The 26,455-nt window shown below is 26.2% G+C and overlaps 2 protein-coding genes across 11 annotated transcripts in view; one reads left to right on the top strand and one right to left on the bottom strand.

Annotated features, from left to right (window-relative positions):
- The first annotated feature begins 23 nt into the window (after positions 1–23).
- LOC126902252 (F-box/LRR-repeat protein 21) lies at positions 24–5,566 on the top strand. Of its 2 annotated transcripts, XM_050679328.1 has the most exons (7): positions 24–265; positions 351–583; positions 650–884; positions 1,097–1,311; positions 2,546–2,809; positions 2,880–3,044; positions 3,105–5,566. In XM_050679328.1, exons 1-7 carry the CDS (start codon positions 223–225, stop codon positions 3,390–3,392), a joined length of 1,443 nt encoding a protein of 480 aa, XP_050535285.1. In that variant the 5' UTR covers positions 24–222; the 3' UTR covers positions 3,393–5,566. The 2 variants fall into 2 exon arrangements, with proteins under 2 accessions (XP_050535285.1, XP_050535286.1); XM_050679329.1 differs by lacking the exon at positions 24–265 and having other exon boundaries at positions 298–575.
- Positions 5,567–14,035: 8,469 nt separating this feature from the next.
- The window catches only part of LOC126902250 (solute carrier family 15 member 1-like), a 35,270-nt gene continuing 22,850 nt past the window's right edge, over positions 14,036–26,455 (bottom strand). For all 9 annotated transcript variants that reach the window (XM_050679320.1, XM_050679319.1, XM_050679321.1 and 6 more), the window contains 10 exons: positions 22,567–22,649; positions 22,140–22,313; positions 15,666–15,917; positions 15,365–15,610; positions 15,201–15,304; positions 15,017–15,136; positions 14,850–14,952; positions 14,634–14,759; positions 14,331–14,438; positions 14,036–14,234 (listed from right to left, as the gene is read on the bottom strand). In XM_050679320.1, coding sequence (XP_050535277.1) covers positions 14,085–14,234; positions 14,331–14,438; positions 14,634–14,759; positions 14,850–14,952; positions 15,017–15,136; positions 15,201–15,304; positions 15,365–15,610; positions 15,666–15,917; positions 22,140–22,313; positions 22,567–22,649 — 1,466 coding nt within the window. In that variant the 3' untranslated portion in view covers positions 14,036–14,084. The remainder of the gene's footprint in view (positions 14,235–14,330; positions 14,439–14,633; positions 14,760–14,849; positions 14,953–15,016; positions 15,137–15,200; positions 15,305–15,364; positions 15,611–15,665; positions 15,918–22,139; positions 22,314–22,566; positions 22,650–26,455) is intronic.

The following is a 26,455-nucleotide window of genomic DNA, read 5'->3' as shown; positions in this document are numbered from 1 at the left end:
TTAAATTAAAAACTTAATTTTTTACTTAACAGAATGATCTGGACAGAAAGATTAAAAATATTAGAATAAACTAAAAATAGATAACCTAGGTTGTTTCTGATTTAATAGTTGGATGAATGCCCAATAAGATATATAGCCAGTGTGCTTTAAATTTTACATCATAGATTATTAATTTATTTGATTATTCATTAATAATACATTATTAGTGTATATATATTAAAAATGGATAAGTACAAAGAAGATGATAAAATTGCTTTATTTACTAGTATGTATAAATGTAAAATGTAGTAATTTTTATTTTTGTATTTCTTTAACTATTTTATTCTACACAATTTAATATTCATGATAAGGTCATAAATTAAAAAAAAATACAGTTCAAAAGTTTAAAGGAGATTGGAATAATTTACCTAATTTGTTACTTGAAAATATATTTGCTTATTTGAGTGCAAAAGAAAAATACAATGCATCTATGACATGTCGATCTTGGTATTCAGCTTTTCATTTACCTTATTCATGGCATACATTTGTATTTGATGACACTACTCTAACTCGCCGAAAATTCAACTATTATTCAGGTTGGCAAGTACGTTTTGATTATTTATTTAATAAATAAATAAAAATAATTTTCATAAACGTTTGTTTTTCAAAGTTTATGTTAGACCACTTGCGAGTTCAAATTTGTCTTCAGTCTATTGGATCTTATAATAAAGTTTTAGTATTTAGACCAACTTCAAATTTTTATAACCTATATGAGTTTATGAACATGATTTCATTTTATGTCGAAAATGGATATAACATTGGATCAAGAATTAGAGCACTTCATTACACTTTTCCTTGTAACATGGCTACATCACACGATGAGCTTGTTTTATATGGTACTGGGGGTAGGTTATTTATAATACATTATTTGAACAATAAATGTATTAAATATTTACAATTATCAAATTATTTGAATTCTGTTTTATTTGAAGATTATCAGATTATTATTATTTTAAATTAAAATTAAATTACTAAATATTTAAAATACATTGCTTTTATAGCAAAATCTTACGATTTTAATTTGTGATTAAATCGTCTAATCAATAATTTTTTTTAGGAAAACTTTTAGAAGCTTTAAAAAGATTAATGGGTAATTTATCATCACTGCAGCGATTAGAATTAATTGATTTGATGTTGGAAAACTATGATGCACAATTACTATTGGATCAAATTTGCTTTCATTGTTGTGCTACTTTAAAAACATTGGTGATGATAAATGCAACAAAACAGATGTGTCAGTTACTTCATCCAGGAGTTTTTGTAAACCTACAGGTGTATAATTATTTTTAAAGGAAGTGAAAATGGTTTTTTGTTTGTTTTAATAAAAATGCAATTAGACTTGGTGGTTATCAAGAGATCAATAAAAGTGTTAAGTCCCTCATTGTGCTAACCCAATATTTTAGAACAAAATTCCTGAAAATTGTTGTTAAAATTTTTTTAGTATTAGCTCCCCTACCATTTAAAAAAATTTGGGTACAACACTGTTCATGGTTATATACAGAGTGATTTCTTAATCATAACCCATTCATTACTTACAAAATAAAAATCATTTAAAATTTTTTTTAAATAAATTTTAGTTACATACTATTTTTAAATTATTAGTTATTTAATACTTTTTAAGTTCATCCCTTATGCTTTGTAGGGGTGTCAACTTTGTTTTTTTAAATGAGTACATATTTTAAATTTTTAACATTTTTAAATTTATCCATTTATTAGACCTAAAACTTTAATGTTTCAAATTTTTGAATTATTATACATGTATAATATATGAAGAATTAAAAATACAGGTAGCTAATTGGGTTTTTATGATGTTGTTATCACAGGTACAGAGCATTTATTGTCAATTATTACCATCGACAAATATTTTATCTGTATTGCCAGTTACTGTATTTATAAATGTTCATTCACAATAATATGCCTTAAACTATACTTTAAGCATATCCATTGATAAAGTCATTATTGACAAATTCTCCGTACCTGTATTTGTAATCCTTCATATATTATTCATGTATAATAATTAAAAATTTGTAACTCTAATGTTTTATATATAATAAACGAATAAAGTTATGTTAAAAATTCAAAATTTGTTTACTATTCAAATAAAACCTCAAACACTTCATTAAATTAAAAATATGTATTCCCATTTGAAAAAACAAAGTTGACACCCTTACAAAGCATAAAAGATGATCTTAAAAAATATTACTATTAGAATCTAACTGATGGTAATTAAAATAAATAATGTTTTAATTATTTTTATTCTCTTAGTAATTGAATGAACTAAGATAAAAAAATCATTCTGTATAAGGTTAGGTCTGATTATAATTATTATATTTATTTTTGGCTCAGGAAGTATAATACCAATTTTAGTGTTTATTCTATAATAGTAAATTAAAATTCAACATAAGACCCAAGATTAAAAATTTCCAGTTAATATCTAAAACTGTATTTATAAAGAAATTAATAAAAAATAAATTGTTCATTTAAGAATTTTATTTATTTACTTTAGGTTTTGGTTATAAGTCCACAAAACCTAGGAAGTGATTTACTATTATTAATAAGTCAAACTACAGTTCGAAATTTGTACATAGTTCAGAATACTTATACACCTACAGAAATTGAATCTATTAATGTTTATGATTGGAAAAGAAGTACCATAGCTAGTCCTCAGTTGAAAGTTCATTTAAGAATAGAATCTTCAAGAGAAAGACAGATTTTATGGCAAATTGGTGCACCTGTTTCCAGCATCATTTACAAATCACCTATTATTCAAGTTAGTGTAGCATTAACAAATAAAACAATTACCAAATGATCTAGTTATGATATAAATGTTTAACTTCTAGATGACTGCTGATATAATTAATAAAATTGTTGAATTATATTCTAACAGTTTACTTACATTTGGAAATTTAGATTTACCAAAGTTTTATCAACCAAAATCATTTATTGAACGTAATGATAGAAATTTAATTGACTTATGTCGAATGTGTAATAAATTAGATACATTAGTGAGTGATACAATTTTTTGTGTACATTCAATTTTGTTTTTAAAAAATATTTTTTTTCAGATTGTCAGAGAAAAAATTTCTACTTGTACATTGTTGTTACTTGCATATTATGGACAATCATTAAAATATTTGTATGTGCGCCGTAATGCAGTAATTCTACGGTTTGATTGGCAGTATCAAAGTGAATGGTCAAGTGAGTTTTATCAATGGTTAAAAAAGTCAAGTATGTCATATCAAGTAGCAGAAGAACAAGTTGCTAAATGTCTGGGTTTAGATTATTGGTCATTATTAAATGATAAAGAATTCAAAAGTATAACTCTAAAAATGTGTTATTTTAATTATAAATAAATAAGTATAAACAAAAATTTATAATTTTGACTTAAACTACACACTTTCTTTCTAATAATGAATAGTAATACGATAACCAATATTTTTCTTTTTTTTTTATCAGTTTATAATTGTTTCAATTTATTTCAAGATACTCATGTTTAATGAGAGTAAACATTTTTTCTTACGTTTTTGGTATAAATTAAACCATAGTGTGATTTTAATATATTTTTTGTTCTCCCTTATGGCTCAGCTTCTACAATAACAATATTGTCGATTAATATGTCTAAAGAACTCGAATTATATTAATTAGGAGTCTATTGTGTCTACAATAGACATACCCCTAATGCATTACATTTTTAGTTGTTATTTAATTAAAAATATCCGAATATGCAAACTATTTGAATATGAAAAAAAGAAAAACTAAACTTTGTAAAATATATTAAACTGAACTCAAAATTTAATTTTTTTTAATCATTTAAGCTTAGATGCGAAACTGAGAAGGCATAGGTTTTTCATGACTTTTTTTTATGTTTATTCACGAAAATTATTAGTTCTCGCTGGACCGATTATGTTGGTTTATGCTAAAAAATCCGATTGTAATCTAGTTGAACCCTTTAATGCTAAAAATTTAAAACAAATCCTACAATTTTATATATTTAAACAAGTATCTCAAAATTACCGTGTTAATATGAAAAATGGCATTTTCAAATCTTTTTTCTGCATGTTCACCGTTGTAAATTTTTTCAGTTTCGATGCGAAGCTGAGAAGATATTAATTTTACTATGATGTGTGCTTTTTTTTTTTTGTGTGTGCTGTTACCACTTTTTATCAGCTCTCACTGAACCGATTTCTTTCAACGATACGTCAAAAGATCACAAATCGTATCTAGTCGAAGACATTACACTCAAAAATTGAAAAAATTTCTCTCTTTCCCCGTAAATGGGGGAAACCTCCAAAAAAAAATACAAATTACAAACTTTTTGAAAAATGTATGGATCAATACAATTTTTTTATAAGAAATAATATTTATATACTTCTTTCATTCGACATACTTTTTTTTTAAATCGGACCATTTCCCTTAATACAGGGGGGGGGGGTTCAAAACATAAAAATGCATATAGAAAGTAGAACTTTTTCAACCTAATTTATGAAAGTGTTCCGGAAATACTGACACTTTTATATATATCTTAAATTAAAGCTTATGTAATATACTTTAATATTAAAAAAAAAAATTTGGACTTTATTTTGTCTTCACGGTGAAAATGGCTATCGAATGCTATTTTTGTATGAAAATTCTCGATTTTATGTTTTAAATTTTTAATTTTATAATGCTATGACTTATTGAAAAGTGTATGGATCAACACAATTTTTTTATGAGAAATAATATTTTTTAATAATCCCTTTTCCATACGACATACTTGATTTTAATCAGGATATTAATAAGGAACTTGCAGATCATGTAACTTTTGGAATAATCAACCAATTTTTTAAAATTAAACACTATCTAAAGATTTACATCGAAGCGTTTTTTTTTATAGTGATTTTAATCACTGTGAGATATCATTATACTTGATCCTACTATGCCACGTCACCATTGTGGCGCGAACCCCCCGTGCTGGGTTTTTTTACTTAAAACTGCCATAACTTTTTCAAAAATGAACAAATCAATATAATTTTTTTTTATAGATATAGGATGTCTTTACCTATCATTTGATATATTTTTTTTGATATATTTTTCAACTATACGTCAAAAAAACTAATCGTATATAGTCGAAGTCATTACTTTCAAAAATTTAAAAAATATCCAGCATTCATCGTAAAGGGGGGGAAATCTCCAAAATGACTACAAATTTAAAAATAGATAATTTTCGACATTTTTTCATTTTTTTTTTTACCTAAAACTGTAATTTTTGAAAAATGGATGAATAAAAGCATTTTGTTTCTTTTAATAGATATATTATTTTACTATATATTAATTATATAGTAATATATATTAATTACATATTGTTTGTTATATATTTTTTTAAATCTGACCCTTCCCTGGCCACAGAGAAGGATTCAAAATGACACTAAATTAAAGCTTATGTAATATACTTTAATATGAAATAAAATTTCAAACTATAGATTTAATTAAGTAGCCATATTTGTTATGTAAAAATAATTTTTAAATATTAAATAGTATAAAAAGTTGAGACTTCTAAACTTCTTATTTCTGCTTATATTTTATGAGTATAATTGTTTGAAATTATTTTCTAATATTATATAATACACCAATAGCATTATTAGTAATTATAATTAGAAGAAAGTCTCTTTTGACAATTTAAGAGTGATTAAAATTACCTTTACGGCTTCTTTCACTCCAATATTACATAGTACTACTTATAACAGTATTGCAATACGATATAATGTAGATAAAATTACTTACATAGTAAGTTAAATTGTTGAAATATAAGCAGTCTTGTAAAGTATTCGAATGAAAGTGTTCCAACAAAAGTATATTAATACTTTTTTGTATTTTTATTTTACAAAGTAAAACACTTGAGGAAGTGTAGAGTAGGTACGAAGATAATGATGAGTCTGCTGCCTGTTTGACACTCCGGATTAGCTATGAATGTTGAAAGGCCGTTGTTATAGGAAGGGAATAAGGGTAACACCTAGGTACGAGACGCAGACGAAGTGCAAAACACAAATATTCTGAAATGTCGAGGACGAAAATAAGAAGATGAAAAGAAAGAACAAAGACTTAACTTTATACAGTAAATCGGACAGCGACAACTAAGTACTAAGACTGATAAATGACACAAAGCATAAGGCTACGTACTGGAATCGACTGACCACGATGGCCAGATCCTTTGGGTATAAATAGTGTTTTGGATGATTGCTAATTTTACAATAATTATTTTTTATTCTCAACTCACCAGTTACTAGTAGCAAACGACCTGTCTGTGATTTATTTTTATAAATGTTTTGCGCATGCAATAGTTCAAATTTCAGTAACATGAATATTGTAATGGACAATGATGGCAACTCTCTGTATCATAAGGTAACAATTAGCTCGTGTACGAAGAGCGAACAAAAAGTAAGTTGCATTTTGAAATAAAATGAAAATCATTATGTTTTAAGGTTTTTTTTATTTTTATTTGAATATGGACAAAAATTGTATTTTTCTAACATACTTACCAAGTAAATCGTGGCATTTTTCATACCACAGTATAATTTTATAAATGCCTTGTTCAAAACTGGCTGTCCCACTACAGTGCCATTTAAAGTCTCACTCTCACCACCAGCACCCGCGACTGGTATAAGGTAATGAGCTACTTATAATAATTTTAGCTAATAGTGTGATCAAATTTTTAATATGCGACGAATATCAGTTTTGTTGAACGATTAAAATTTTAGATTAAGAATAAATTAAATATAATCGGGTTCAATTAAAAAAATCGAAAAGATCAGAAAAGTCAGTGGCGCAACCAAGGGGTGAGGTCCCGGGTCCGGATTCCCCCGCCTTGAGCATTTCTAAGGTGAAAAATTGGGAAGGTAATTTTGGCTTTTTTCAAACTATATTTTACAGTAAACACTATTTATTTCTGTTGTATAATAGTTTAAATTGGGTCTGCTTTGCAGCAGATAACAAATCATTATCTTACATTAAAGCCATGAGGAATTATTGAGATTTTTCCATAAGGCAACTGCAAAATACGGCGATGAAAGCTTTTTATTAGCTAGAGAAAATTGTAGTAAAAATGCACAATATCAAAGTTGGAAAATACAAAATGAAAGTGTTAGCATCTGTTATGAAATTATTTCATCCAAAATTGTATAACAAATTAACGAAAGTAATTAATTTTCAATAATAGCCGATGAAACAGCTGATATATCGGGTATTGAACAGTTTGCTTTATGTGCTCGTTATTATAATAGTAAAACCAAAAATATTCATGAAGATTTTTTGAAGTTTGTTCCGTTATATGATGTAAGTAGAAAAAGTTTATCGAGTCATATAATTACTGAATTAAAAGAATTAAACATCGAAGTAAAAAATCTACGAGGTCAAGGTTATGATGGAGAGGCAAGTATGAGTGGGAAATTTAATGGAGTTGCAGCTTTAATTAAGAAAAAAACAACCAAAAGCTTTATATGTGCATTGTGGTGCCCATAATCTTAATCTATCTGTCTCAAATGAATTTAATATTCAAGGAATAAGGAATACTTTGAATACAATAGAAGCGTGTTATAATTTTTTAACACTCCGAAGAAACAACAATTTTTTCAACACATTTAGACGAATTAAAAAAAAATGAATCTTCATCTTCAAAAGAAAAATTGAAAAAAATTATGTCCAACTAGGTGGATTAAGCGTTATAACTCAATTGAAACATTTTATGAATTTTTCCCTGCGATTTTAAGTTGTTCAGAAGAAATAACTTTGTGGAACGATAGTGATACATCAAGTAAAGCAAATCATCTTTTTTTAGCTATTCAATCATCAGAATTTAACGTGGCCCTAACTATTCTGAATTATATTTTTCCATATTCTCATTCACTATGTAAATATTTACAAACCAAAAATATTGATTTATCGGAGGCTATGGAACACATAAGTTTAGTAAAGAACCAATTAATGTTTATAAGAGAAAACGTTACTCTTGGAATCAAAAAATTTTATAATGATCTTATTCTAAGATTAAATGATTTTGAAATTACCATTAAAATTCCTAGATTAGCAATGCGTCAAAAACACCCCAAGATTATTCCAACAGATGATGCTGTAGAATATTTTAAAATAACTTTATTTATTCCATTTCTTGATTCGTTCATTTAACAACTTAATGATCGATTTATGAATCATAAAAACATTATAAGTGGATTTCAAATGTTAGTAAAATGTTCAACATTCAATGAAGAAAATCTCTGAGAACTTGTGGAATTTTACGGCGATGAAGTTGACAATTTTGATCATGTAAAATCAGCAGTTTTATTGTGGAAACGTTATCTAGTTAACAGTAAAATTCAATCAAAAAATGCCATCAAAATCTTAAATAAATGCAATCCAGATTTTTTCCTAAATGTATTTAAGCTTTTGCAAATACTGGTCACATCTTCCCGTCACATCTTGCGAAGCTGAAAGATCATTTTCTTCGCTCAAACGTATCAAAACTTATCTGAGAAACTCGAAATCAGAGACAAGATTGAATGGTTTGCTGCTCTCGATACACACAACAATATAGATGTACAAACCGAAGAAATAATAAATTGCTTAACAACTTCAAAGCAACGTTTGGACTTTATTTTATAAATTATTTTTAATTTTATTATTTATACATTTACATAAAAAATAAATTTATTATTCATATGATTATTTATGATTACATTTTTTGAGTTATAATTTTGGAGGAGAATACTTACAGAATAAAAATAATTTAAACATTTTTTTTTTTTGGTTATCTTTAATTACATAATATTCTTGAATTATTCACTATGTAATACTGTTTAAGTTTATTCCTTATGCCTTGCAAGGGTGTCAACTTTGTTTTTTTAAATGGGAACCCATATTTTGAATTTAATAAAATGTTTCAGTTTTTAATTTAATAGTAAATGGCATTTGAATTTTGAATATAACTTTATTAAATATAAACATTTAAAGTTTCAAATTTTTGAGTTAATATACATGGGATTACAAATACAGGTAGCTAATTGTTTTTTATGACGTCAATATTCGCATGTACGCAGCATTTATTATCAATGGTAGTAAGGCATATTGTTTCGAGTTTATAAATACACTAACAGATAATACAAAAGTATATCAATAGATAGTCATAATTGACAATAAACACTCCGTGACTGTGACACCTTACATTTAGTTCTAACAATTTATAATTTTTTTCTGTAAATAGTTTGTAAGTTCTGTGATGAAAATAATAAAACCACCCTTATAGTAGAATTTTGAAACCCTTATGGCATGCGTTAACGTCTATTAAATTTTACCAAATTTTGTACAAGTTTATTTTTTGTCTGATGAAACAATTCTAGGGAGTAAATTGAATGAATTTTTTCAGATAAAAATTATCCTATGTAGCTAAAAAGTTTTAGCATACAGTAGTTGTCATTTCTTCATGATGTCACATAAACAAGTTTTTATTAACATATCTTTTTTTCATAACTGTCACGTATGATATCAGAATAAATATTGATAATATTTTATGGCACATTGAAACAGATTATTGTTGCCTTTGGAATTATGAAACAGAATTAATAATGAATATCTATTTAATTTCCAGATCTTTAAAAAATTTAAAAACTCAAACAGTTTATCAAAAATGTTTAGATTCTTTCTTTGTTATAAAAACTACTATCAACAACTTCAGTTTAGAATTTTTTTTAGTTACTAACTAATCATTTCTTATCTTATCTTCTCTAGCCACTCCACTCATTCATTTAAGCATTCTCATCTCTGCTATGTAGTAATTAGATGAGGAAGTATTGAATTACGTCGATTTTAGTATAATATAAGCTTTACAATAGTAGTAAGCAATTTTTGAACTCTTAAGCAATTTAATAATTCCATATAAAAGGGAAATGCAGGGTAAGCAAATTAATAATGGTGGGAAAAAGAATATAAAAGGGAAACATGAAAAGTATAGGGGGACGATACTGGGGGAGACGAGACTGGACGTTTTGTCGAAGAAACGTCGAGTTACGGGTTAGGTCGTTAGTGTAAGAATAACTTTATGTTTTTGTAAGATTTAATTAATTTTTGTGTTCAATTTTTACATTATATTTGACTTTGTGTTTAATACGTTTCTTAAATAAAATAACTATTTAAAAATCTGGGCTTAGCGCAAATATTTTATATTCACCGTGTTCTTAGAATTTGTGTGTGTGTGCGGCTAGAGTCAAGGTTGGACTGCTGGTCCTTTAGTCAATCTTAATAATTAGTGTACGAGCTGGCTAGTTTTTGGGCTTAACCGTCCTTCAGTGGGTATAGTAAAAAGGTAGTTGTGCTGGTGGCTGACAAGGAGTCACCCTTCAGTCTGCTACTTTTAAGCTAGACTGTGCTGACGAGTCTAAATTCTACCCCTTTAGTAGTCCACTAATTAGAGGGATTGGGGCTGATCAGTTTATCCAACGGGAGAACTCGAGAAGAGCTCGAACGACGAACTCGTCGTCAATATATATATATAAAACATTAATAAATTTGTGTTAAACTTTTGTGTCTACGTTGGTGCACTACCGACGTACGACAGCTACACTAATTCTTTGCTATACTTTCTTATCAACCTCCCAATACTCTGAACCATACATCATAGGTGGTCTCACTACAGTCTTGTAGAATTTACCTTTCAACCTCATTGGAGGAATTCTTTTAACACATAAGACGTTGGACACTTCTCTCCACTTCAAACTTTCCACCTCATCAATCAAGACCTCGCCTGTTATCACTGGTCTCCTTATTTCACCAACCTCGTGTTCTCCTTTGTCATACTCGTACTCTATATATTCTGTCTTACTTTTACTTATTCTTAAATCCTTTTCTTCAAGAGCTAATCTCCAACCTCTAGCTTTTGATTAATTTCCTCCCTATTTTCTCCTATTAATACTATATCGTCAGCAAATAACATGCACCTCGTCACTTCTCCTTGTATTGCTGTAGTAACTTATCATACATATTCCCTATTATATTAGTGTACTTTTTGGGACTCCTTTTCTCATTAATACCCACTTTAAAACCTCTCTCGGTACTCTATCATACGCTTTCTCCAAATTTATAAATAATATACACAGCTTTTTCTTTTTTTCCCTAAACTTTTCTATAAGGTGTCTCACACAAAATAATGGCTCTATTGTTGACTTACCAGGCATAAATCCTAACTGGTTTTTAGATACCAAAGTCTCATTTCTTATTCTCTTATCCATTACCTTTTCTCAAATTTTCATTCTATGACTCATAAGCTTTATGCTTCTATAATTTCCACACTCCTGTATGTCACATTTACCTTTAAATATCGGGACCATAATACTATTCCTCCATTCACTTGGAATTTTCCCTATCAATAAGATTTTATTTAAAAGTTCTTTTAACCACCTTATGCTAACACTGCCTAATATTTTCCATACTTCTACTGGCACTTCATCAGGTCCCACTGCTTTATTCTTTTTTATTGATGCCACAGCTTCCGATACCTATTTCTCGCTAATTAAATCTACGAGTCTCTCATTTCATGAGATATCCTCTAATGTTTCCTTTGGGTACTCCTTATTAAGTAATTTATTATTATTCAGAGAGTACCTTATTATAAACACTTTTTATACACCTTATATAATGATAATCTTTAGACCTTTTATCTCTTATCTTTGCAAATCTATAGATTTCTTTCTCGTCTTCCTTTGTTCCTAGCCTATCATACAACTCATCATACCTCTATAACTTTGCCTTACTTACTGCAGACTTTGATTTTTTGCACAAGCGTTTATACTCCATCCAATCTTCTCTCCTTTTGCTCTTCTACCATACTTTGCATTTATTTTTCTTACTTTCTATAATTTTTTGAAAGTACTCATCCCACCATTAGGTCTCCTTGTTTCCTAGTATTCTACTCCTACTCTCACCAACAAACACCTTTGCAATATTCTTAACACAACTAGCAAGTCTATTCCACACATAATTTATGTCTCCTTCGACATTCCACGCTGTCCTCTCTTTAACCGTCTTGACAAACTCTTTTTCATTTTCCCCTTTCAATTTCTACCAATGGATTTTCGATTTTTCTCCTGTGTTCCTTTTGTTTTTGTATATTCTTTTTCCGGTAAACCTAAACTCCATTACCATCAGTCTATGCTGTGTAGTTACACTCTCGCCTGGTATAACTTTACAATCGTTTACGTTCTCTCTCTTTCACATCAAATAATCAATATGTGATCTATTCCTCCCACTCTTATAAGTTATATAATGTCACCTTAGGCTATTTAATATTAAATCATTTTTACAGTTATAAATAAATATTTTATAAATTCTTTATAATATTTATTGTACACTAAATTGATATATATATAATTGGGTAGTCACAATTCTGTGCAATGACGGTTCTACAATAGAAAATACTTATTAAAGACTACATTATTTATTAAATAAATAAAAATTTCAATATTTCAAAAATTTATTTTTAATAACAGCTCTAATAAACATCATACTATTCATAGAAAATTGGTTAAAAAACTATAATAAGTGATAACAGAAGAACATAAAATTATTTGAATTTTGTAGTTTCGATGCGAAACTGATAAGGTATTAATTTTACTATGATGTGTTTTAGCATCGATGCGAAGCTGAGAAGGTATTAGTTTTACAATGTGTTTTTTTTAAATTTATTTATTTTGTGTCTGTTACCACTTTTTCTCAGCTCTCATCGAACCGATTTCTTTCAACCATACGTCAAAAGATCACAAATCGTATCTAGTTGAAGACATTATCCTCAAAAATTGAAAAATTTTCCCTCGTTTCCCATAAATGGGGGAAACCTCCAAAAAAATTACAAATTTAAAATTCGCTAATTTTCGAAATTGTTTCAATTTTTTTTACTTATAACTGCCATAGCTTTTCAAAAATGAACAAATCAATATAATATTTTTTTATAGATGCTTGATGTCTTTACCTATTATTTGATATTTTTTTTTTATAAATTTAACCCTTTACCTGCCCACAGGGAGGGATTTAAAATGACTACTTTTTCAACTTCACTTTTGAAAGTGTTCCGGAAATTCTGACATTTCTATATATACCTTAAATTAAAGCTAATATAATGTGCTTTATTATGGAAAAAAAAATTTCGGACTTTATTTTGTCTTCACGGTAAAAGTGGCTACCGAATGTTTTTTTTTTTTATGAAAATTCTCGATTTTATATTGTTTACTTTATAATGCTATAACTTATTGAAAAGTGTATAGATCAATACAGTTTTTTTATGAGAAATAATATTTATATCCCTCTTTCATTCGACATACTTTGTTTTTAAATAACATCATTTCCCTTTATATAATTATATTTTATAAGTATATATAGATATTTATTTATTCATATATTACATTTATAAATCATAAAACTTGTAATCAGGATATAAATAAGGAAATAGGAGAATATGTAGCTTTTTGAATAATCCATCATTTTTTTAAAATGACAGATTTGCATCGAAGCGTTTTTTATAATTGCGATTTTAATTACTGTCAGATATCATTATACTTGACCCAACTATGATACATCCCCACTGTGCTGGGTTTTTTTTTCTTTTTTTGTTAAACTATAAATAAGGTTTTTCACTAAAGATAATTAAAATTTAAGTTTTTTAACTCTGAATGGATGAAAAAAAAAATGGTTGAACTATATATTATAGTAATTTTTTGAATAAAGTAATTTTTTCCTTTACGAAAATTAAAAATGTTCAATATTTTTCCAAAAAATGAGTGACTCGTTCTTAATTGATCACTCTATAAACTCTATTTAAAAGAATAAAATTTGTATTATAAATATGTTTTTCAGAATGACGAAATTATGAAAAAGATTAATAAGCATATTATACCATTGTAATAATACACAATTATAATATAATAATAATAATTATGTATTTTACAGTTTTAAAAACTAGTATAAAAATAACAAACGTCAATAATATTCATTGAGGTTTACTTTAATTTCGTTGTAACAGAGAAACAGATAGATTAATTTTGACTTTGTTTATTTTCTTCTAGTTCAGTCTCACCGGGAACTACATCAATGTTGATTTCTTTGTACTTATATTTTAAGCTCATAAATGCAAACATTACTATGTCTAGGATCATCAATCCAGCAAACAGTAGATACTCATTAGTCTAGAAATAAAATAATTAATTATAATTTTAAAAATATGTTTTATAAATTAGAAAAACAAATAGTTTTTCAATTAATAATTCTAAATCAACACATACTTGACTTTCAAAAAATTTTACTTCTGACACGAATACAACAATTAGATTACCAATTGCTACTGTTAATAAGTTACAAGCTGCTAATAATGATTTCATACTAACAGGCGCCTAATTAAAAATAATATAAAAAAATTAATACTATGAAAAATTACAATTTTTTTATCTATTTATATTTAACGTTCTTTAGTAAAAGCAATAGCTTTTAATAAAGAGGACAAGAAAACCTACATAGCCCAGTACTCAAATGAACACTATACCGGTCAGGCTAAGTAGGTCGCCTAACATAATTATGTATTATGTTACTTGTGTAAATGCAAATTCCAAAGACGTGATAGAAAACATAATTTCACCTGCTGTCATCAAGGTTATTTGAGGAAGTTGCCACAAAACGTGTATATTACATTTATCTACAACCACTAATTTAGCATTCTGCGCAGTTTAAAGTATAATTAAATGTAACAATTATTATTATACACTTGTATATGTAATGTACAAGATTAAATAACAATATTCACTCACAATATTATTGTTGGAATTGCTTTGTAAAATAAGAGTATTGACACTAATTGGTAATAGTTCTAATTCCACAAAAAGAGATTTTCCATCGACAAGAACATCATATCTAGAGACAGAAAATGGAACTCCATATAATATCAAAGTATTATATATGTTTATTTAAAACTAACTTTCCCTTTTCCATTTCTATGAATGGTGTAGATGTATTGGCCAACAAATCAATGTTTGTTTCCCTGTATTTATTTTTTAAAGTAACTTTTTTGTTTAATAAATCATCACTGAATACTACACTAAAAAATTAATGAAAGTACTATAGACATACAAATAACATTAAAAAAAAAAAATTTGAATTACTTTAAAATTAGATTGACATTGTTTCTTTTAATCACACTATCATAATTATCAACGAGATTTAGATTAATATTGTCACCCATACCAGTTAAAAAGTACATATTTTTCTGCAATAATTAAGTCAAAAATTATATTTTAATGAATAATAAAAGAAATTTGAGTTTTACCTTTTTATTAATAAATGTCACTTCTCTTAATAATGGTTTGGTAGTTTTAGAAACACATTTAGGATCAAGTGTGAGTGTTACTGGTACTACTTCATCTTTATTGGAGTTAAGATTGTAACTTATATCGAGATAACCTAGTGGTTTCAACTCATACGATGATAATTGAGTAGAGTTAAAAGTAACATCACAGTCAAAACCATTAAATATTATCATCCGACCTACCCCTGAAGGAATTTCAGACGGGCTCTAGAAAAATAATGGCTTTAAAAATATTTACTGAGACATCAATTCATTTCTTTACCATTATAATGTATTGTAATATGGCAGAACATACAAAAGCCAACGCAGCCATAACACCCCCTAATGTAATTTTTTGTAAAGGCTTCGAAATACCTATTAGTTTCAAAGCCGGATAGACTACAGTTTCGAATATAGGAATAAAAAATAAAACAAACAATGGATTGACAACTTGCATTTGATCTGGTTTCATTGTCCAATTAAGGAAATCTATTCTACCATTCAATAAAGTAGCTTGTAATGTCCATCGAGAACCCTAAACATAGATTATAAACAATGATTATACAATTTTTTATTGTAGTAATGAACATTTAATATCTTTAAAATTAAAAATTACAAACAGCTTGCTGTCTATTTATTCTAATAAATAGATAAAATTTCTTAAAAGGAAAAGTAAAGGGAAACTTTATCGTGTATTGATAGCGTTACAACTAAAAATGTATGATTTTTGTAAGTTTTACATCAATATCAACATAAAAATAAAACATTTAATTTTAAGTCAGAAAATTTAGTAACAATAATTTTTGCTAACGATTTAAAGCATAAAATTAATAAAAAATAAAATAATGAATTTTCTATGGTTTTTTGAAGTTATTTGTATGTACCTACACGACAGCTCAGTACTGTATGGAAAAAATATTCTTAGAATACCATATAAACGGTTTATATAACGACTATTGCAATTAATAAAACGGTTAGAATAACTGACTAATCGTTTAATCCAATCATTTATCTATATTTAATTAGTATAGAATAATCTATTTGATATTGCTTTTCCTGAAAAATTTATTTTGTTTTGGATTGTCAATATTTTTGACAATAGGGAATTAATACAAAAAAATTAACATTTTAATGGTTATTATTTTAAAAGAAGGATACATAGACATAAAAATAAATAGACTAGGAATTAATAATAAATAGTGAAGCTAACATGACTTAATCTAAAAAAGGATTTACCAGAGACATTTTATGTATTATTGTACTGTTTTATTAGCTTCGAAGCAAAGGTGAGAAGGTATTTTTTTGTGACTATCATTTATTATCTCTGCTCTAACTTGACCTACTTTTTTCAATGATACGTCAAATAATTACAATTAGTTGAAGATATTACCCTTAAAAATTTAAAAAAAATTCTAATTTATCAATAAAACAGTTACTTATCCCATGTTCTCCATACAGACAATTAATATCATTAATTTCTAATGTTTTCAAAGTATTTATTGACGAATCGAATTTGATATGATAGGTTTCAACTACAAAATTAAATCATTATACTTTGTGACTTAATAATTCTTTTACTTTATTTGTGTGTGCTACTACTAGATTATAATATTCCAAATTTGTTGGTAGCATGTTGCTATATAAATCATTTCTAAAAAAAATGATTGGTAGTTTCTCCTGAATTAACAATGGATTTTTACAATTATAATGAAATTTTATAATACGTTCTATTGAGTAGATCTTTTTAACAACTTGTTTTTGATTAGTTTATTTAGTTAAGGTAAATCATTAAAATTAATTCAGTTCATATTTCAATTGTAGGATCTTTTTAAACGCCAAAAGTTACTAGAAAATGATTACTGTTATTTCTATTTAAGTTATCTATTACGATAAAAATGCAAAAAAAATATTGAGCTTTTCTGATACATTTACTATAAATAGTAATTATAAAATTTGCTGACTGCATATTAATCTTAACGATAAAATTTTTTTAATTCTCATAAAATTTTCTATTTAATGATGTTAATTTCAAATTTGCATATTGAGCTAAAAGTTATGATAAATAATTTCTTTTTTGTTATAAACTTTCACAAAAATCAACTTTAAAGGATTCAAAAAATAGGTAAATATGTCATTTTCCTTATTATTAACATATTAATTAAATATTTTTTTTGTTATTAATAATTTTTTTTTTATATGTAAATACTTATTTTTTAATAATAAGTAATAATATTAAAACTTAAAAGTGATAGAAAAAGTCTATTGCACATTGAAAAACATCGTGAAGAGTCGATTTAGAAAAGTATATTTTTATTTCTGGTGAAAGTTCTCTGTAGTCCAGTGTATAAAACTTATAACTTTGTTATAAGTAAAAAATATGTTTTATTTAAAAGTATTGCATCAAGCCATTTAAATTTTTATACTCCTTAAAAGTAAAGAAATATACAACTACATTATTATTTTTATAATATCTCCGTAAAAATTACAATATTAAATTATTGAATATCAATTTCATACTAAATTTAATTGCTATAATTATTATTTATTCATATATTATAATTATAAATCAAATAACTAATCGTGATAAAATTAAGGAAATAAGAGTTATTGCTGCTTTAGAAATAATCTTCCAATTTTTTAAAATTAGACACTATCTACAGATTTGCATCGAAGCGTTTTTTTAGATAGTGATTTTAATCACTGTCAGATATCATCTATACTTGTCTCGACCATGCCACGTCTATACTGTTCCATGATCCCACTGTGCTATCGTTTTGTTATTATACTGTTAAAAAATCTTCTATATCAATTTCAAATTATTACATAGAATTAATAAAAAAAAAATAACCCAGCACAGTGAGGACGTGGCATAGTTGGGTCCAGTATAGATGATATCTGACAGTGATTAAAATTACTATCATAAAAAACTCTTCGATGCAACTCTGTAGATAGTGTTTAATTAAAAAAAAAAAATTTGTCAAAAAAGTAGGTCAAATGAGAGCTGAGAAAATAAATGATAACTACAAAAAAAAAACCACATAGTAAAATAATATTAATATGAATTTCTTCTCACGAGAGGACACTACAGTAATGGAATCCTTGATNTCACGAGAGGAGACTACAGTAATGGAATCCTTGTTCTTTATTGAAGTTATTGAATCTAAATGAGATAAAAATCAAATGAGTTAAACATTTTTTTTTAACTCAAAAAGAATTTAAAAAAAATTCAGTGCCACAGTCGTGAAAGACCCAAGTATTACCGTCTCAAAAACCGTACGTCTCATTCGTCACTTAATAAAAATGGAAATTTAGCTAGTTTAAATTTTAAAGTTATTTTTCTCGACTTTAAAGAAACAAAAAAATTTAAATATGATTAATTTTTTATACTATGTCATTTAAAATGATATAATATTTATGAAAATCAGTGTAATCCCCTTATAATAAAATAAAGNTAACTTTAGATAGTTCGGAAGATAACAAACCCAATGAATTTTTAACATCGTTAAAACTAGACTCGAGGTTTGATAGTTTAGTATTGATGTTATTAAAGTCAGAGTCATAAGTAATTACCTTATCGCTGATATCTGATAATAAAGACCAAATAGTTTCCAACGTAACAGGTTTAGTGACATTTTTGGTCAAAGTCCTCTTTACCGGTGTATCTGCTTTTGGTTTATGTGAACTGGCCATAATGACAATGTATAGGTGAATAATAAAATATAAACACAACAATAAAGATAAGAGAGCGGTGCGAGAAAACGCACGTCGTAATCATACACAATACTGTACTGTACTGTAGTGTAAATAAGTGGAAATTGTCCAATTTTAATTAAAAGTATGTCNCCCCCTATATAAGGGGAAATTGTCCAATTTTAATAAAAAGTATGTCAAATGAAAGATGTACTTATAATGTATTTAGAAAAAAAAAATGTGTGCTGATATATACATTTTTCAAAAAGTTATAGCATTTTTAAGTTGAAAATTTAAAATTTAAAATCGAAAGTCGAAAATTTTAACAAAAACTAGTGTTTTTTTAACTACGGCAGCAGTTTAAATGTAGAAGATAAAGTGTCGGGACAAATTTTTTTTTTCATTTTATAGTACATAAAATAAGCTTTAATTTGATATATGTTTAAAGGACGCAGTATTTCCGGAACATTTTCAAAAATTAAGTTGAAAAAGTTAGTTTTTGTAAAAAAGTTGCTATTTTAAATACCCCATGTGAGCAGAATAAGTGTTAGATTTTCAAAAAAAAATGATATCAAATGAAAGAAAATTACCTAAGGTTTCAATATAAAGAAATATTATTTTGATTAGTTAATATTTGAAAAAGTTATGGCAGTTTTAAGTACAAAAAACATCGTTATAAAAGGTGATTTTTATCGCAAATATTACATTTTTTTTATAATTTCGACAGCCATTTGCACATAGAAGATAAGGTGTCGGGACAAATTTTTTTTTTTCATTTTATAGTACATAAAATAAGCTTTAATTTGATATATGTTTAAAGGACGCAGTATTTCCGGAACATTTTCAAAAATTAAGTTGAAAAAGTTAGTTTTTGTAAAAAAGTTGCTATTTTAAATACCCCAAATGAGCCAGTTAAGTTTTAGATTTTCAAAAAAATGATATCAAATGAAAGGGAAATATCTAAGGTTTTAGTATAAAAAAAATTATGTTGATTTGTTTATTTTTGAAAAAGTTATGGAAGTTTTAAGAAAAAAAAGTGAAAAAAATGACAAAATTTATTGATTTTTAAATTTGTAATTTTTTTGGATATTTAAGTAAGTAAAAAATATATGGCTTCCTCTTAGTTTCGTTGGAGAGAATCTTAGAACTATAAATTTTGCTTATTGCGTAATATCCTTGATTCGCCGCATTCAACCTGAATTTTATTTCGTCATGCATATCATTCTTGCTATTCAAAACGATCCCTAAGTATTTAAAGTTTTCTACTCGCTCAAATTTGTATTCATCAACAGTGAGTTTCTGTATACTTCTATGACGCCTACCCATGATCATATACTTTGTTTTTGCACTCCTTTATATGGAGGCCCATTCTTTTACTTAGAGTTAATTAATTAATTTGTACTTTCTTCCACTTCGTTTTGAGAGTCTTTAAGAATTACAATATCGTCAGCATATGCCAGCAATGTCTCCTTACCATTTAAATCCATTTCTCAGGTTTCATGCATATCCCTCACTAATCTTTCCGTTGTTATATTGAAAAGAATCGTGCTTTAAATCCTTCCTTAACCGACCGACACTTCTTGAAAAACAGTCTTGGTTCTTCTTAAATAATTCGATATCCTCTATAACTTTTTTTTTCCATTGCGCGTTTCTCTTGCCTAATCACTTTGTTTACTAAAGTTCTAAGTTTTGAGTATTCATTTATGTTTTCTGATGTGGGACTTAGCATCATATTTTGTCTAGCTAAACTTCGCTTGTTAATCGCAACTTGGCACTCTAAGTTATACCAATGATTTTTATTTTGTTTAATGTGTGTGATGGTGTCACGTTACCATTATTATAAGAATTTATTATAATAAAATACGGACAGCACATTCGCTTTTAGAGACTGATGAATTAACAATTAATATTTATTGCTAAATTTTAAATTATTTATGAGAAATAATATTTATATACTTCTTTAATTCGACACACTATTTTTTTAAATCTGACCAGTTCCCATACAGGGGGGGATCAAATGTTTAAAATGCGTATAAAAAGTAGAACTTTTTCAACTTAATTTTTGAAAATGTTCCGGAAAGTCTGATACTTTTATATATATATCTTAAATTAAATATAATTTAATATATTTTATTATGAAAAAAAAAATTTGACCTCTGGACTTGTCTTCATGGTGAAAATAGCTACCGAATGCTATTTTCGTGTGAAAATTCTTGATTTTATTTTTTACATTTTTAACTTTATATTGCTATAACTTATTGAAAATTGTATGGATCAACACAATTTTTTTATGAGAAATAATATTTTTTAATAATCCCTTTTTCATTCAGAATATAAATAAGGGAATAGCAGATAATGTAGCTTTTGGAATAATCCACCAATTTTTTAAAATTAAACACTGTCTAAAAATTTGCATTGAAGCGTTTTTTATGATATTGATTTTAATCACTGTCAGATATCATTATACTTGACCTAACTATGTCATGTCATCACAGTGCCGTGACCCACCTGTGCTGGGTTTTTTTATATTCATAATTCACAATTATACTGCCTAATAATAAAATTACTTGAAAAAAGAAATTATTTTTTAATTGATGAACGTACTCACTCATACATAATTTTATTTTAGTGTAAATAACATATGAATAAATACAGCTATATGTATATACGGGTTTCACTCTATCTTCGATAGCTTTTTCTAATTAATTATATTTTTAATTTTCATACAGTTTCTGAAAACTCTTAAAATAACACGGAAATTTTGATTTTTTCTTAATGAGTTATTGAATGATATGTATTTAAAAGATTGTTCCAAGAGCTTTCTGAAACTATAGTAAAATTTTAAATAACTCAATTATTATATTTTTATCAAATTTTCTATTGATATTTTTATAACAAAGTTGTGAAAATCCAATATTTTATACAATTGTTTATGCTGCGTAAAAAAATTTAATGTCACAAAATTTTAGCGAAAAGTATTATTCAAGAGACTTTTTACTCTAGTGAAAACACTTTTTCTTACTAACTAATTTAAAAATATTTTCAATAAATCCAAATAAATACATACTTGTTGGTCAAATAATGCCCAGAAAAATGGAAATGGTATAAATAAATAGATAACATCTAAAGCTACGTGTATATCAGATATCTCGTTTTTTGAAAATTCTCCTTCAGCATAATCTAACCAATGCTCTTTCTTATCATTGGAAGAGGCCAATATGAATTTATTTTTCAAAGCACACTATAAAAATAATTGGTTTATTTAATTTTTGTACGTAAAAATGTTTAAATACAACGAGCTATGAAGCTTAAATTTGAAGAAATTAATTCAACATTGAACTCTAACAATTTGAAGTTTTTTAATGGTTTTGTTTCAATCTACACATAGATTAAAACAATACACCGTAATAAAATGTAGTATGAAAAATATCAATTAAATTTTATATTTTTTAATATTCTCAAATGTGTTTTAAGTCACAGAAAATAATACTTACGTATACACATTGTAATACTCTGACAATGACATTCGATTCAGGTTTTTTGATCTTATACAATGGTTTTCCGCATACAAATACAACTATATTTTTTATTTAAAAAAAAATAGGTGAATTGATGAAATTAGTTTTATTTATTTATCATACATAAAAAGATGTATATATAAAAAAAAATGTAATCCAAAATATTTAAAAAACAAGTAGAATAGGGAAGTTAATTATTTGATAAATTGACAACACTCAAACTCTTTGCTATAATTTTAATACGATATTAATCTAGAAAAATTTAAAGGTTTAGGACATAGGTTTAATTAAACCAAATATAATGTAGTCAGAAAATAAGAGGAGTTTTTAAATTTCGTGGATTTGGAGAGTCTGATCATCAAATTTTTATTCATAATATTGGTACACAAGTTTTTGAAGTAATGTGAATTATTAATGAAATAATGTGTAAATTAAAGTGTGTGAAATATTAACAAAGGCCTATCGTAAGTCTGTTGCGAGTAAATGAATATTTTTTTTAAAAAAACCAAAATTACTGATATTTTCTGAACACACCTCGTAAGATGAAAGTTTTCGCTTTATAAAAATGAATTATTTTACTATTTAATTTTGGATTAAACTATTTTAAAAGAGATAAAATTTAGTTTATGATTTTTGGTTACGCAAATATCTACCTTAGATAGTCAAGATAGTGACTACAGCGTTTAATTAAGTAATGGTAACTTTATAGAAAGTTACCATTACATGTATTTACATATTTATAACTGAGAAGTGTCAAAATCAGCTAAAATAACTATTTTCAAAACGGTTTTTTTTTATTTTCTTATTGGCTATCTTCATGTTATATTAATTTTCTAATAAAATTTTTTTTAAAGTCATTTTTATAATTATCGGGTTTAAAATTTATTTTATTCATATAGTGAGATCATAATAAATTATGTATACTTCGTAGTTATAAGAATATATTTGTTTCGATACGTTTCTAGCATGACATTTAACCAATTATAACTCAGAAATATTTTCACTTTTAAACAAATAATGTTTTTTTATTACTTTATGTAATTTTTAAATTTTTTGTCAAATATGTTTTTGAACTTTAGTTGGATAATTGGATCCATTCTATAACACTCATTAAACTCAAAATTTACCATCAAAATAACCCACATTATATTATATAACATAATTCATCAGCAGTCATTATGAATATACTATTTTTATTAAAAATTATTATAATATGAAACTCTTTAATATTAAAGGTGATTTTCTATTACTGTGTGTGAAGTGGTTTATTTGTAGGAAAACAAAAAATTAGGAAATAAGAGGGGTTATCGATAATACTTCATAAACAGTTGAATATATCGCCTATAATTTATACATAGATAGTTCTATAATACCAGTCTGTAATATTATATTATTACTTATAATATTAAAATATTATATTATGTTATCTTTTGTACATGTATGTCATATATTATGAATTCACAAGATCACCAAAACAGGGTTCCCTTATTTAAAACTTAAAATAATCAATAAATTAGGCAATTAAATCTGATTATCGTATAGATTCAAAGTCACGCCCATGTGTGGGTTTTCAATTAGGTCCAGCCAATCATATTTAACTATTAATTAAGATCTATAGTTTCTAAGATCACACTAGGGATCGCTACACGACCCTCGACTACTATAAAAACCCATTTTTTCCTATTAAAATCAGTTCTTTCGGCGATTTTAAATTACACAAAATCTGCGACACTCTACTCAAGATTCTTACTCTCTGGGACTTAGTTTTTTTTAAATTTATTTGGACTTAGAATATTTTTTCTTTAAAACTAAATGACACTTAGGAATTTTAAAGTGAATTTTGTTTTGGTGAATCTTTTAATTTAATTTAATTTGTTCATAAAATAATAATGTTTTATTTTTATCATGGAAATAAATATCAATTAATATTTTAAAACAAAACATTTTAGTTTCGATGCGAAGTTGAGAAGGTATTAATTTTACTATGATGTGTTTTTTTTTTTTTTATGTCTGTTGCCACTTTTTCTCAGCTCTCACTGGACTGATTTCTTTCAAAAATGCGTCAAAAGATCACAAATCGTATCTAGTTGGAGATATTACCCATAAAAATTGAAAAAATTTCCCTCGTTTCCCGAAAATGGGGGAAATATCCAAAAAAATTACAAATTTAAAAATCGGTAAATTTTGTCTTTTTTTTCTTAAAACTTCCATAACTTTTTCAAAAATTAACAAATCAACACACATTTTTTTTATACTAAAACCTTAGATATTTTCCTTTCATTTGATATCATTTTTTTGAAAATCTATCACTTAAACTGCTCATTGGGGGGGATTTAAAATAGCAACTTTTTTACAAAAATTAACTTTTTCAACTTGAAAATGTTCCGGAAATACTGCGTCCTTTACACATATATCAAATTAAAGCTTATTTTATATGTTATAAAATGAAAAAAAAAAATTTGTCCTGACACTTTATATTCTGCATGTAAACGTCTGCCGTAGTTAAAAAAACGCTATTTTTGTGTTAAAATTTTCGAATTTTAAATTTTCAACTTAAAAATGCTATAACTTTTCGAAAAATGTATGTATCAGCACAATTTTTTTTTTCTAAATATATTATAAGTATATATTTCATTCGACATACTTTTTATTAAAATTGGACAAATTTCCCTTATATAGGGGGCGTTCAAAACTTGAAATATTGTAAAAAACATAGATCTTTTTCAACTGAACTTTTGAAAATGTTCCGGGAATACTGCGTCCTTTAAACATATATCAAATCAAAGGTTATGTTATATACTATCAAATTAAAAAAAAAAAATTTGTCCCGACATCTTATCTTCTATGTGCAAATGGCTGTCGAAAATTAAAAAAAAATGTAATGTTTGCGATAAAAATCATCTTTTATCGGGATGTTTTTTGTACTTAAAACTGCCATAACTTTTTCAAAAATGAACAAATAAAAATAATTTTTTTTTGTATTGAAACCTTAGATATTTCCCTTTCATTTGATATAATTTTTTTTGAAAATCTAACACTTATTCTGCTCACTGGGGGGATTTAAAATAGTAACTTTTTTACAAAAAATAACTTTTTCAACTTAATTTTTGAAAATGTTCCGGAAATACTGCGTCCTTTAAACATATATCAAATTAAAGCTTATTTTATGTACTACAAAATGAAAAAAAAAAATTTGTCCCGACACTTTTTTTTCTACATTTAAACGGCTGCCGTAGTTAAAAAAACACTATTTTTGTGTTAAAATTTTCGATTTTCGATTTTAAATTTTCAACTTAAAAATGCTATAACTTTTTGAAAAATGTATATATCAGCACAAATTTTTTTTTTCTAAATACATTATAAGTACATCTTTCATTTGACATACTTTTTATTAAAATTGGACAATTTCCCCTTATATAGGGGGCGTTCAAAACTTAAAATATTGTAAAAAACATAGATCTTTTTCAACTGAACTTTTGAAAATGTTCCGGAAATACTGCGTCCTTTAAACATATATCAAATCAAAGGTTATGTTATATACTATAAAATGAAAAAAAAAAATTTGTCCCGACATCTTATCTTCTATGTGCAAATGGCTGTCGAAAATTTAAAAAAAAATGTAATGTTTTACGATAAAAATTACATTTTATCGGGATGTTTTTTGTACTTAAAACTGCCATAACTTTTTCAAAAATGAACAAATAAAAATAATTTTTTTTTGTATTGAAACCTTAGATATTTCCCTTTCATTTGATATAATTTTTTTTGAAAATCTAACACTTATTCTGCTCACTGGGGGATTTAAAATAGTAACTTTTTTACAAAAACTAACCTTTTTCAACTTAATTTTTGAAAATGTTCCGAA

This window comes from Daktulosphaira vitifoliae, unplaced genomic scaffold (assembly GCF_025091365.1).
Source record: "Daktulosphaira vitifoliae isolate Bord-2020 unplaced genomic scaffold, ASM2509136v1 Scaffold_3, whole genome shotgun sequence".
NCBI lineage: Eukaryota > Metazoa > Arthropoda > Insecta > Hemiptera > Phylloxeridae > Daktulosphaira > Daktulosphaira vitifoliae.
Note: the sequence above shows the minus strand (reverse complement) of the source record. Positions and strands in the feature narration are given on the sequence as shown.

Coding starts and splice junctions, on each gene's coding strand:
- LOC126902252 (XM_050679328.1), top strand. CDS start 223: ATGGATAAGTACAAAGAAGATGATAAAATTGCTTTATTTACTA. Junction 2,810..2,879: donor ACAAATCACCTATTATTCAA/GTTAGTGTAGCA, acceptor TTTAACTTCTAG/ATGACTGCTGATATAATTAA. Junction 3,045..3,104: donor GTAATAAATTAGATACATTA/GTGAGTGATACA, acceptor ATTTTTTTTCAG/ATTGTCAGAGAAAAAATTTC.